The sequence below is a fragment of the Hevea brasiliensis genome, chromosome 4 (assembly GCF_030052815.1).
Source record: "Hevea brasiliensis isolate MT/VB/25A 57/8 chromosome 4, ASM3005281v1, whole genome shotgun sequence".
Taxonomy (NCBI): domain Eukaryota; kingdom Viridiplantae; phylum Streptophyta; class Magnoliopsida; order Malpighiales; family Euphorbiaceae; genus Hevea; species Hevea brasiliensis.
The window spans coordinates 10,402,769-10,416,920 of record NC_079496.1 but is presented as its reverse complement, the minus strand read 5'-3'; the positions used below and the strand labels follow the sequence as shown (position 1 = coordinate 10,416,920).

The 14,152-nt window shown below is 34.2% G+C and overlaps 3 protein-coding genes across 3 annotated transcripts; 1 reads left to right on the top strand and 2 right to left on the bottom strand.

Annotated features, from left to right (window-relative positions):
- Positions 1-160: 160 nt before the first annotated feature.
- Positions 161-3,626, top strand: LOC110639863 (oligopeptide transporter 1). The gene is made up of 7 exons (XM_021790966.2): positions 161-538; positions 647-1,089; positions 1,201-1,298; positions 1,396-1,968; positions 2,070-2,337; positions 2,442-2,624; positions 2,707-3,626. The coding sequence occupies exons 1-7, from the start codon at positions 463-465 to the stop codon at positions 3,328-3,330; spliced, it is 2,265 nt and encodes a 754-aa protein (XP_021646658.2). The 5' UTR covers positions 161-462; the 3' UTR covers positions 3,331-3,626.
- A 697-nt stretch (positions 3,627-4,323) lies between these two features.
- LOC110639866 (ER membrane protein complex subunit 8/9 homolog) lies at positions 4,324-8,477 on the bottom strand. The gene is made up of 5 exons (XM_058145297.1): positions 8,097-8,477; positions 7,704-7,850; positions 7,541-7,600; positions 4,656-4,822; positions 4,324-4,526 (listed from the first exon to the last, which is right to left on the bottom strand). Exons 1-5 carry the CDS (start codon positions 8,298-8,300, stop codon positions 4,496-4,498), a joined length of 609 nt encoding a protein of 202 aa, XP_058001280.1. The 5' UTR covers positions 8,301-8,477; the 3' UTR covers positions 4,324-4,495.
- Positions 8,478-10,404: 1,927 nt separating this feature from the next.
- LOC110639875 (heterogeneous nuclear ribonucleoprotein 1) lies at positions 10,405-13,685 on the bottom strand. The gene is made up of 6 exons (XM_021790984.2): positions 13,492-13,685; positions 13,295-13,335; positions 12,988-13,151; positions 12,586-12,685; positions 12,313-12,482; positions 10,405-12,038 (listed from the first exon to the last, which is right to left on the bottom strand). The coding sequence occupies exons 1-6, from the start codon at positions 13,545-13,547 to the stop codon at positions 11,520-11,522; spliced, it is 1,050 nt and encodes a 349-aa protein (XP_021646676.1). The 5' UTR covers positions 13,548-13,685; the 3' UTR covers positions 10,405-11,519.
- Between the last annotated feature and the right edge of the window lie 467 nt (positions 13,686-14,152).

The following is a 14,152-nucleotide window of genomic DNA, read 5'->3' as shown; positions in this document are numbered from 1 at the left end:
TGGCACTGACATTGAATTTCTAAATTTTAATAGAAGAATGAAAAAGAGAAATTAAAACACTGCATGCAAATAATAAAATTTTCCTTTTCTACACACACCCCATAACAGTAGGAGCTAAAAAAAGGAAAGAACAATCAATACTCACTAATTTTACTGAAATCTGGTTAGGTGGAAATCAATTCAAAGAATCTTTTTTCCATTATAATTCATGCAAGATTCACTGTAAATCTTTACAGCCATAAATTAGTCCAAGTATTGGGCATCAAAACCGTGCTCGTGGTATCTAAATATAGTAGCTCGACATACAAAGAAAGATTGGGGTGTTATTTAGTGCTCTGGATTGTCAACTTGCTGGTGTCTGTAAGGATGAAGATTTTAACGGTATATAGGTAATGTTGAATTGAATTTTTAAGGTTGTAGCAGTATTGGTGACCGGAGTGAAGGAAGGTAAAGGAAAGAGAGATGACAAGCTCCACCGAAGATGCAGTCCATCAGTCCAGAGTTCCTGGAAAGGATGAATCCATTATTGACATGAAAGGTATTATAGTAGCCTATCTAAAACAGGTCCTCTGAATTGTATATGCATTGCGAGATCTCAAAATGAAAAATCCCAATTTTTTTTTCTTGTTGTGGTTGGTTTATGCAGGAGATGAAGTGAATGACAGTCCTATAGAGCAAGTAAGGTTGACGGTTCCCATCACAGATGATCCTTCACAACCTGTGTTGACTTTTCGAACGTGGCTTCTTGGGTTAGCATCATGCGTGCTGCTCTCTTTCGTGAATCAATTTTTTGCTTACCGTTCAAATCAACTTAGTGTCACTGCAGTTTCAGCGCAAATTGTCACTCTCCCACTTGGAAAGCTGATGGCTTCAACACTTCCCAAGAAGCAGATCAAAATTCCATTGACAAAATGGTCATTTTCCTTGAATCCAGGGCCTTTCAATTTGAAAGAACATGTCTTGATAACCATATTTGCAAGCGCTGGAACTGGAGGTGTTTATGCAGTAAGCATTATCACTTCTGTCAAGGCCTTCTATAGGAGACCTCTACATCCGGTTGCGGCTATGTTGCTAGTACAAACAACTCAGGTACATTTCCATTCAATGAGCTTTAGCCTAATTAATTCTAGGGCGTGGTAAACTCTCGCCAAAAACTCTCTTTGAGATCTTATATTACATTCTTGTGTGTATTATTTTCAGATGCTTGGGTATGGATGGGCCGGTGTTTTTAGGAAATTTCTGGTGGATTCACCATACATGTGGTGGCCCTCAAACCTCGTTCAAGTCTCTCTATTCAGGTACTTTTGTCTATCTCCTTATATTGAAAAATTCTGCTTGCAAAGGTGCAGAAGGGGAAGTCTGATTCCTGACAGCTTATATATGTGGGAGTTGCAGGGCATTACATGAAAAAGAAAAGAGAAGCAAGGGAGGACTCACTAGGCTGCAATTCTTTCTCGTTGTTTTCATATCTAGTTTTGCTTACTATCTCTTTCCAGGCTACCTTTTCCCTTCCTTGTCTACGATCTCCTTCATTTGTTGGATATGGAAAGACTCGGTCACTGCTCAACAGATCGGTTCAGGGCTAAATGGCCTTGGAATTGGCTCTTTTGGCCTCGACTGGTCCACTGTTTCTAGCTTCTTGGGGACACCTCTTGCTGTGCCCTTCTTTGCTATTGCAAACACTCTGGGCGGTTTTTTCTTGCTAATGTATATTATAGTGCCCATTGGTTACTGGACTAATGCATTTGATGCTAAGAAATTCCCCATCTTTTCTGCCCACACTTTTGACAATGCTGGTCAGACGTACAACATAAGCCGAATTCTCAACCAAAAAACTTTCGACATTGATCTAGATGCCTATAAAGCTTACAGCAAGCTACATCTCAGTGTTTTATTTGCCTTTGCATATGGACTTGGTTTTGCAGCTCTGATGGCCACTATTTCACATGTTGCACTCTTTGAGGGAAAGTAAGTCTCACTTTTTTTTTCCTCTCTTTTATCTTCACAATTCTTGGCAATAGTTCTTTTGGGCTAACGATTTTCTTGATATAAACAATGAATTAATGTAGGAGTATTTGGATCTTGTGGAGGAAGACTTCCAGTGCAGTGAAAGATAAATATGCTGATGTGCATACTAGACTGATGAAGAAGAACTATGAAGTGGTTCCTCAATGGTGGTTTGTTGCAATCTTGGTTGTATCTGTGGCTTTATCCCTTCTTGCAGTAGAAGGTTTTAACAAACAATTACAACTTCCATGGTGGGGGCTTCTCTTTGCTTGTGCAATTGCCCTTGTTTTCACCCTGCCCATTGGGGTTGTTCAGGCCACAACAAACATGGTACTGTAATTCTCTAGCATACTTCATTTTTTTTTTCCTATGTATGTAAAAGATTGATGTATAGAAAGTGGGCAGCTTTCTAATAAGTTTATCTTGATGCACAGCAAATGGGTCTAAATGTGATTTCAGAGTTTATTATCGGATATATCTACCCTGGGAGGCCTCTTGCCAATGTGACATTCAAGACATATGGATACATAAGCATGGCTCAAGCCCTTTTCTTTCTGCAAGACTTCAAATTAGGCCACTATATGAAAATTCCTCCCAAATCCATGTTCATTGTTCAGGTAAAATTATACATTGATCAGTTCAATTGTTTCTCATTCCAGAGATTGTCAATTGATCACGTTATCATATGAATTTGTATAGTTTGTTGGAACAATTGCTTCTTCGACTGTCTACTTTGCTACAGCCTGGTGGCTTCTATCAACTGTTGATAACATATGTATCCCAGAATTGTTACCAGAAGGAAGTCCATGGACATGCCCTGGGGACGGTGTTTTTTACAATGCTTCAATCATATGGGGAGTCGTAGGCCCTCTCAGAATGTTTGGGAATTTAGGTTTGTACAATAGCATGTGCTGGTTCTTTCTAATTGGTCTAGTAGCCCCAGTTCCAATATGGTTATTGTCGCGCAAATATCCTGAGAAGAAATGGATCAGGCTCATCCACATGCCAATTTTTTTGTCAGCCACATCAAGCATGCCTCCAGCTGGAGCTGTGCACTACTTGAGCTGGGGAGTTGTTGGAATATTTTTCAACTTCTATATTTATAGAATGTACAAGGCATGGTGGGCTAGGCATAATTACATCTTATCAGCTGGTCTGGATGCTGGTGTTGCTTTCATGGGGATAATCGTCTTCTTCAGCCTTCAATCCCAGAATATCTATGGTCCTCAATGGTGGGGTCTGGATAGCACTGACCATTGCCCAATTGCAAATTGCCCCACTGCTCCAGGGATTGTTGTGGAGGGATGCCCTGTTGTTAATTGAGCTGCTTGAATATTTCCCTAGATGCATCAGAACATGTGGAATACAGACAGCTTCGTTTTCAATGGCACATTCTCGTATAGTATTATGGGAATTATAAATGGTAGATATATAATGTCGTTTGTAAAAAGTCCTTTTTTTTTTTTTCTTTATGCTTGTTAGATTTCAGACTTTTGGCTTTCATATTCCTAGTTTGAGTCCTTTCTTTCTTTTTCTTTTTCTTTTTAATGATGTTTTATTAACTATTTCAATAGATTTTCTTCATAATTTTATGTTTATCAAATTTTATATTTAAGTTTTTTTTTTCATCAATAATCAAAATCACTAAATTTACTTAACTTTATCATGCATCCAAGCTATATTCATTTTATTTACTATATATTAGAATGAATAAATTATTTTATAAATAATTTTGTCAATAACTTATTTCTTATAAAATATCATTGAACTGTTTATATAAATAATATCAGACAATCTAAACTTAGAATGTTTTATTAATGTAAGATATTAGAGAAAAAAAGAAATAAAAAAATTATTATGTCGACAAGTGGAAGTCCGTTCAGCTTGGTAATTTAATTTGGGGTTTGAAATAATTGAATAAATGTTGAATATATTCATTTGAAACAACTTGGAAGTAATTCAATTTTCAAGAAGTTCAATTATTTTTAATTTTAATAGAAATTTTAGTAGTCATCTTATAAGATTATTTGAAGTGGGTACTCAATCCTAAATCTATTTGGTGAATGATAGTTAGATCATTGCTTATGCAAATGTTTAGATGCTCATTGCTTGTGGTACTGCTTTTCTTCAAAAAATAACTTTTTGCTAGAGAATCATGTAATAATTTCAATGCTTATAAATCCTTTATTTTCTTGAGCATATGTTTTTCTTCCTATATTTAATATGTATTGAATCATAATTTCTCTCGTCCATTTTAAAGCCATTATTTCAATAAATGTGTTTCCTCAAAGTTGCTTGTCTGAGAAACTTCCAACATTTAACAAATGGATATTTGGTAATACATTACTACAAAATTTTGCCCCAAACAAGAAACCACAAAGCCTATTGCTTATCGATCATGTCTGCTCCGTCAAGTTGCTGCATCATACATCAAGGTAAGCTAGATGCCCGCAAGAAACAACCACCAGTTACACATCCAAGGGCAACACTACTTGAAGAGATCTGGATTGAGCCAGTCCCTGCAAATACAGATAAATAATTAACTAAACACTACGAGTTATAATTCTGACTCACTGTTGATCAATACGGGGGTGGGTGTGGGTGTGTGCGTGTGTGTGCACCCACTCATTCATAAATGTGGCACGCACTTGGAAATGTCATCAAGGTGATCGTCAAAATCTACCAAATGCTGCCACTTCTGGCTTGAAACAAAATCCAGCAACACAATATTTGCTGCTGGCTCCTTAAGTATCAACCTATTGCCTCCATCAGATCTAGCTAGCTTCCAGTTCTTTGTTGCATCCCTTGTATAAAGCTAGAGCAATAAGATAAACACAAAACTGATTGTTAATTAAAGAAAAGCCTTGTGGCTAATGATTCTAGAACTCAACAATCAAGTCACAAATGATAATTGACACAATGGCAGTTGGACAAGATGATTTAAATTTGCTCAGTAGCTACTACTGAATCAAGAACTAAATTGATGTGAATACATACTGCACTAATGATACTGGCCAAAACAGAACAAGAAAAGGCATGCTTCAAGCAATGTTAATAAAGAAATCTGATTGCCAACCCAAAATGATTACACCTAAGAAATTTAAATTACATAATACTGACACCATATTCAGAATAAAGAGCATCAGAAATGAGAAATAATATTTGGCCCTAATCAGCAAATGTTCACAATAAATTTCATGCGGTCAAATAAGTCAAGATAAAATTACATAAATGCTGGCATGAAAGTGCCTCAACTTCGTAAGCATAGGCGTCATGGTTGCCATATTGTATTTTGCAAAATTTGCCGGTTAACTTGCTATATATTGATCACTTAAGTTGTACTTCCTTGGTGAATTAAACTCTAGGCAAGTTTCCATGGAACCTCTAATTGAAGCATCAAACACAAACCAAACCTTGAAGATAGTAGACCAGTATGCTTACTGCAGTGAAAGGGCAACTGACTATGGTAAATCCACTTGCACCCAACGGCTTGTTTCATAAGATTTTTGTTAAGAGTTTTAACTCACGACTGGCTTCGCATCAAGTATCTAAATGTCACCTACAATGCTTCAAAGCTAGTGCAAACTTTGAGCACAAAAGTACGCACTCTTCTGTGGAATCAAAGTACACCTAAAAATTAGATTTTTATCCATTTTATTTGTATGGATCAGCATTCAGCCAGTATAGAAACATCAACTGATTTCCTATCACAACATAACAGTCAGTAGTCCTCCATGTTTTGAGACGAACATATCCAATTCATTGTAACCACCACATGATAATTTAGTCCCATCAGTGTCATGTATCTATCGTGAATATAAATTATAGAACAATAGAAAAGAATGTAAATTATACTAGAAGGATTAGATCTTTAGAAGTAAAGGAAGCACTTAAGAGAATGAAAGTAGGTAAAGCCTGTGGACCCGATGAAATACCAATTGAAGTGTGGAAGTATTTGGGAGATATGGGAGTGGCTTGGTTAACTAAATTATTTAATAAGATTCTAAACTCAAAGAAAATGCCTGATGAATGGAGGAAGAGTATTTTAGTACCTATTTTTAAAAATAAGGGAGACATACAGAGTTGCTCAAACTATAGGGGAATTAAACTCATGAGCCATACTATGAAGTTGTGGGAGAGAGTTGTGGAGCATCGACTACGTCATGATATTTCTATCTCTCTCAATCAATTTGGTTTCATGCCTGGTCGTTCAACTATGGAAGCGATCTTTCTCATTAGAAGCTTGATGGAGAAATATAGAGATGGGAAGAAAGATCTACACATGTTTTTTATTGATTTGGAGAAGGCTTATGATAGTGTTCCAAGAGAGGTCTTATGGAATGCGTTAGAACAAAAGAGGGTATCTATTAGGTACATACAAGTATTGAAAGATATGTATGAAGGAGCAACTACTATTGTGCGGAGGGGACACAAGAGATTTTCCGATCTCAATTGGATTACACCAAGGATCAGCCATAAGCCCTTACCTTTTACATTAGTTTTAGATGAAAAACATATACAAGAGATTATTGCTTGTTGAATGTTGTTTGAGGATGATATTGTTCTGATATATGAGACACGAGAAGGAGTCAATAGGAAGCTAGAACTTTGGAGAAGTACTATAGAGTATATTGGTTTTAAGTTTAGTTGAACGAAGAATACATGCATTGCAAGTTCGAAGGCCAAAGTGATAGTGAAGGATTTAGTTTTAATTGAGTGGCTCTGTCACTAAGTAATCACTTTAAATATCTAGGCTCAGTCCTTCAAGTAGATGGGGGATGTGAGGAGGATGTTAGTCATAGGATTAAAGCCGGATGGTTGAAGTGGAGACCTGCCACGGGAGTTTTATGTGATCGTAAGATTCCCAATAAATTAAAACGAACATTTTACCATACGGCTATGCTATATGGTAGTGAGTGTTGGGCAGAGTCGTATGCATCTAAGATAAGAGTTGCAGAGATGAGAATGTTAAGGTGGATGAGTGGTCATACTAGACTAGATAAAGTCCGTAATGAAAGTATTAGAGAAAAGGTAGGAGTGGTGCCAATTGAAGATAAGTTGAGAGAAGGGAGATTGAGGTGGTTTGGTCATGTGAAGCGTAGACATACGGAGGCTCCAGTTAGACAAGTAGAACACATTAGGCTAGAGGATAGAAAGAAAAAAAGGGGTAGACCTAAATTGACTTGGAGGAGAGTAGTACAACATGACTTAGAAGCATTAAACATTTATGAGGATTTAACCCAAAATCGTTCAGAGTGGAAAAAGCGAATCCATATAGCCGACCCCAAATTTTTGGGATAAAGGCTTAGTTGAGTTGAGTTGAGTAGTGTCATGTATCTATCAAGGAACAAACCTCCAAGCTTTGCAATTATGCCCCCACTATCCATAAGCAGAAAGACTGTCATTTACACTAGTTGCATATTCCTAATATTTCAATAGTAATTGTTGAAGTCATCAGAGCAATATTGAATATTCTTTCCTTCGAAAAAAAAAAAAAGCTTTCAAATAACAGAATAGAAACTATGAAACTAACCCGCATTACAGGGCTCCGGTCTTTCCCCTTTGGTAATGCTTCAAGCTTTTTGTTATCTAACTGCATGATGATTCATGAAAATACCACAAAAAAAGGTCAAAATCTAAGTCCAGAACACAGAAAAGCAAAAATAGCATCAAAACATCAAATCAACAGTACAGACCAAGAGAATGGCAGCTTGGGGGAAGTAGCGATAAATATGATCCCCAATATTCTTGGCCACGTTACCAAGCTCCGCATCATCAGACCTCTCGTTCGCATGAAAGTAACCCACTATATCCAGACCTTGAGCACTGTAATAATCCTCTATCTGTTCTAAGGGGAAAAAAAGCCCAAAAACTCCATCATCAGCTCATATTTAACACGTAACCAAACGTACAGAAAATTAGAAGGCAAAAAGAATAAAAAAAATATATATATATATATATATATTTTTTTTCTTATTTGCTAGAAATAGATTGTAATTATGTCGAATTGTAGATTTGGAGTAGGGAATTAAAAAAAAAAAAATTAAGATGCAGTGACTTTATATTGTGCTCTCTAACTCTAAACGTACCATGATGAGGGAGATCTCTAGAGGAGGGAGGATGCCGAGGTGGTTGTGGAAAAGAGGGACGGAGTCGGTAATCTCAACGACGTCGTCGGTGGATCGACCAAGTAAAACGCCGTTGACGGCTGCGGAGTTGTGCTTGAGGGCGTGGAGTACCAGCTTTATGTAGCCATTCTGCGACATGTCGTATTTGAGCTCCCCAACGCCCATTTTCTTCACCCAGTTTTCAAATGTTTTAGACTGGCCGGCGAAAACAATCTGGCAAGCAGGCCTTTCTCTTCGTGTACTGTGAACTCGGAGTCAGAGAGAGCCGCCTTTCATCGTTTGCGCTAATACTCCCTGCGGCGCCGTATTAATATGTAGTACGTTTTAACAAAGCTTTTTCTCGTATTTGTAAACTTTTACCCTTTATTTGGATCTTAACGTGACATGCCCCCGCAAGGGGATGAAGAAAAATTAAAGGAAATAAATAAAAAAAAAAGAAAAAAATTTTAATTTATTTTATATTATTTAAATAAATTATTAAAATAAAGAGAAAATATAATTTTTTTATAAGAAAAATATTTATTATATTATTATTTTTTTATGTTTATATTATAAAATAATATTTAAATATTTTAACCATTATTTCCCTTTATTTTTTTATCAATTTAAAAAAAAATATTTTAAATTAAAATTTCTCCTCCTTTCTCTTCCTTTATTATCAATTCTCCCTTTTGTCTAAACCAAAAAATTTAAAAAAATTAATTTTTTTTCTTTTCTCTTCTCTACATTCTCTCAATCCAAATAAAGAGTTACAATATACTTGTTAATTATCCTTTTATAATTTATTTGGCTTGTTTTATAATTGTTTTTATAATTTTTAGAACTTATATGTACTTATTTTTTTAAATACACCATTTCATCGTTTAATTTTATAAAAAAAATTATGACAATTTAAATTATTAAAACGTCATGTAATATGCTTCAATTATAAATATACACGTTTCATGATATATTTTAATTATTATAAAATAAAATTAAAATATTATTTAAATTATAATCAACAGACTAGAGACATTTATTATAAAATGCGTTCTATAATAAATCTAAATTATAAAATGAAATTAATTTAAATTTTAATCAATAGATCACAACGTTTGTGATATGATATTTACAAGAGTTCATATTTTAAAAATTGAAAGATAAACTTGTATATTTATCTTTTAAAAAGAAATTATTGAATCATATGATAGATATAAAATATAAATATCCTCTTCAAAAAATTTACCTTACATAATGCAAAATAGTAAACATTTAAAATAATTATTTATATATTTTTAATAATTTATTATTTATATTTTTTTTTAACCAAAGTCCTAGCTCACCTCCTTTGAAACGATTGTTATAATAAAATTTAATTCCATTTTATTAAAAAAATTTATAAAAAAAATTCATAATAAATTTTCAATTGATGAAATTCATATTAAATTTTGTTGCTTGAAGAATGTATTTATTTATTTATTTTGATCTACATTAAATATTTAACAAAAGAAATTAAAATTTTACAAAATGATATCAATTTTAACATCAATTTATTTTTTTAAAATAATTTATTCTTTTAGTTAAAAAATAAATTATAACACTTTTAATTTAAACTTTTTCAAACATGCAAATTAATAAAAGAGAATTTTCATAATCTCCAAGTACACCGAATGCGATTAGAAAGCGAGTTAACATGTGATTATATATATGGCTGACTTTTGCCATTCAGAGTCGCTAAAATTAGTATTAAAATATTTTAAAGAAAATATTAAAAATTTTATTTAGCATATTTTTACTAAAATTATTATAAATATTAAAATAATAAAAAAAATTTCAATAATATCTAAAATAATTTATTTTTCTAAAAAATACTTTTCTTACTTTGAAAGAATGCCAAAATCAGAGTCTCAAATGAGAAAATAACTTTTCAGTGAGTGAATATGCAATTAGTCCAAATATTTATCACATCAATCAACATACATATTTTTTAAAGCATTTTAATTATATAAAAAAAAACTTGATGTTTCTAAAAAGAAAAAAATTATATATATATATATATAATAAAACACATGACGCATCCATTTAGGAAAATTGGCAGGTTTTATTTCGTGGGGGCTTATGCAGCCACTTGGTAAGACAGCTGATTTGATAATCCATTCCGTATACTTTTGCTCGTAACCTGGGATAACTGGACACTAACCAGTAACCACCTAATGTTGTTTTGAAAGATATGAGAGTGACACAATATAGCACACTAATTCAACTATAACATTCTTGATAGACCAAAATATAAAGCTCAAATACTTTTTTCTTTTATACAGAAATTTGGGCTACACAATAGGGATAGCCCTCCCCATATCATTGCCAGATAAAATCAGTATTCATCCCTACTACAATCAAAAGAAAATAGTAATAATTATCAGCAAAAAATTCTGCTAAGCATAAGCAAGAGAACAATCTTAGTCTTGAAAAATATATCCCCACATCTCTGAACAAAGTTAACCAAGGACAGTAGATATTTATTGTGAAAATACTCGAAGAAACAATGGGCTACATTACATTTGGCAGTAGAAGCACTGCAACTGGAATATTTTTAGAAACACAAACCCATTCGTTTCCTCCAAGCAAACTTGACAAGGGTCAATAGCAAGACATTAAAAGCATTCAAAAACAAGGCCGAGAAACTGCCCTTTATCACCAATTGCCCTGGAAACTAAAAGAATGTAAATTCAATCTGCGACCAACCACCACCACTCATTTTCACCTGTCCTAACGGGTATAATTTCAATGCATGGAAAGCTTACCTAAGTAGTCTCAAGTTCATTCATACTACACACACTATAGAATGACTTCTTATTGCAATATTCTATAGTTGGTTCTTTCTTTTTCTTTTAAGGCGTTGAAATAAAACTACAGTGAGTTCTTAGTTGCAAGAGAATGGCACATCTTAAATGTTTGCCTAATCCATAAATAATCAAATCTAGCTGAATCCAGCTAAGAATAAATATCAATGTAAAACGCCCAACTGCTACACTGTATATATAAAAACAAACAGGTATAAATTAACAAAGCGTCTATCTAGATCAAACTAAATAAATGGCATCAAGCTTCAAACCAAGATACTATTGTCTACAACACAGACTATTAAAATAACTAGAACAAGTAAACCAGACACACCAAGAACTAAGTTGGAGCATAACTACGAAGTCTGACTAAAACATACATAGAAGAAAATAATCTAATAAAGTAGATCCTCTGATCCTTAAAAGCTTTCCTCAATCGCAGAGATAGGAGACTTCTAGTAAATGTGGGAAAGTGCCTATCTGTTTCACAAGGCTTTAAACTAGATGACCCTGTTTGGAACTTCTATGCAAAGCTTAAGCAACTGCATTGAAATGCTTCATTCTATCTTGCATAAGGATGATATCGACTACTGCCACTATAGCCTCCCCTTCCATACAGGCCACCTGCTCCTCCATAACTAGCACCTGGACCAGATTCATAACCCCCACCGTAACCAGAACCTCCATAACTTCCATATCCCTCACCTCCCCGACCATAACCACCTAAACCACTACCACCATAAGCCCCACCAAACCCGCCACCATAAGGTCCAAATCGACCAGAATAACCAAGGGAAGATTCACCTCGGTATCCTCCTAAGCTACTCCCGCCAAAACTGCCATATCCACCACCAAAGTCCCCACCACCACTACCATACCCATATCCACCACCACCAAGTCTACCACCCAGACCCCCAGGAGTCCTATAGGGACCAGGCCCAAACCCTCCATCAAAGCCCCCATAAGAACCTCCAAATCCACCAAAGCTGTCATTGTAAGAACGACTCCTAGAGTTGCTACCATATGCAGGAGCAGGTGGTGGGTTTGAGGCTTTCTTTGGTTCAGCTTTCTTGATCTCCACCTACAACAAAGCAACTTAGTTAACCTAGGTTCTGCAGCAGGTAAACTATCATGAGCCCTTTCCTGAAATCTACACCTGTCATGATCTCCACTGCTAATCAGAAATAGTTAATAAAAGTAACTAACAGTACTTTACTGAATCTATAAATTGAGGGGAAGAGAAATGCGTATGGTTGCGTTGTAGAGGAACACGGAGAAAGCAATGAAACGAGCAGCACCAAAAATTGGGATCTCTTTACATTATTATTTCTTTGAGGTCATTTAAATAGGCTCACCTGAGTACCAGCCATATCAATCATATTTCCCTTGGATAACATTTGATCTACAATTTCTTCATTGTCAAAAATAATAAATCCAAATCCTCGAGAACGATTGGTTTCATGATCCCGTATAATCTGGTGCTCCACCACTTTCCCATATTTTGAAAAGAAATTCTTGAACTCATCTGCAAGTTCCAAGAAAGCCAGTGGATAAATGTAAATCAACACCGCAAGAGAATTAAACATTTTCTCCTTCAAAACACATAACGAGAATTTAGGAATCCTCACCTTCTGTAACTGATGATGGAACACCACCCACAAATATCTTCTTAGTTTTAAAATCCTTTGATTGCCCAGAACCTTTAGGAATGGTCCTCTTTATTTCAACCTGTTACATTGTCACTTGCTAGGTGTTATAATACAGTTGATTATTACATCAAATTTATGAGCATGAAAAGTCTAATCAGGCTTAGATGAATAGGAACTTAAAGAGTATGCACATCTAAAATTGTAGGAAAGCTATAGCCCAACTTCATGCTTCCAGGCTCCAGCAACCAAGTGAATGCCATTATTATCTTAAAGAAACTCAGTAACATAAACTGAAGGATCAAAAGAGCTCAGACAGCTCCAAAATAAATTAATAATATCATCATACACAGTATCGCATTGTATCAAGAAAGATGATTCTACCTGTTTCCCATTGATGATATGGGTGTCTTCAATAACCTTATCTACAACCGAAGGATCAGCATAGGTGATAAAACCAAAACCCCTAGGCTGACCTGTGTACCGATCTTTCATGATCACTGAATCAGTTATCTCCCCATATTTCCCAAAATGCTTGTTAAAGGTAGCTGCAATTAAATCAATCAAGACGAGGTATAAACATAACTTGACAAAAGCCAACCTAAAATCAGAAAATATAAACCGGAAAAAAAAAACCCTTATGCTCCAGTTCTCCAGAATCCTATAAAACATAATCTAAAATACAACTTACCATACGTAGTATCCTTAGCCAATCCTCCTATGAAAATCTTCCTACGTTTCACAAATCAAAACAAACAATTAGAAAATAAACATCCAAAACTTTCGATTAATTTTCTTTTAAATCCCATCAGTTTTTAATAAATCAAAAGGAAAAAAAATGAAATCGATGGATAACGCATAACTAGAGGAAAAGAAAGAGAGACGAACCCAGGGCTAGCACCATCTCCGGAGTGGGGGTTATCGCTCTTGGATTTGGAACCCATATCGCTAATTTAAGTTGAAATTTCACGAGAGAGTGATCGGAAAAAAATCTTTCGATAGACAGAAGCTTGGGGTTGTATTTCGATGAAGAAAAAACGAGGATTAGGGTTTCGAAGGTGAGTGGTAAATAGAAGAGATTGCGTGAATATTAAAATCTCCAGTTTGCCATTGATACTTTAACAAATAGACACCTATATCCACCGATTTCATATTATGCCAGCCATGGATTAGGGACTTCTTTGTAAATTAAATCAATCCCCCAGTTTATCTGTAATTAGAATTCAGACAATTGTGTTAAGAAAAATTGTAATGAATTATTAAAATATCTTTATCAAAATAATTAAAATGAATAACTACATTTTTTATTTAATATTTATAAAAATCACTCACCTAAATACGGTTATCATTCTAATATTTAAATATATTTTAAATTTAATTAAAATTTATTTTAATTTATTTAAATTTATCTCAAATTTAATAATTATTATTTGAATAATATTAAATTTGTTTAATTATATATTTTATATATAAAATATATAATTTTATTAATAATTTATATTTAAAAATATTTTAATTTTATTTATTTAAAATATAATACATATTATTA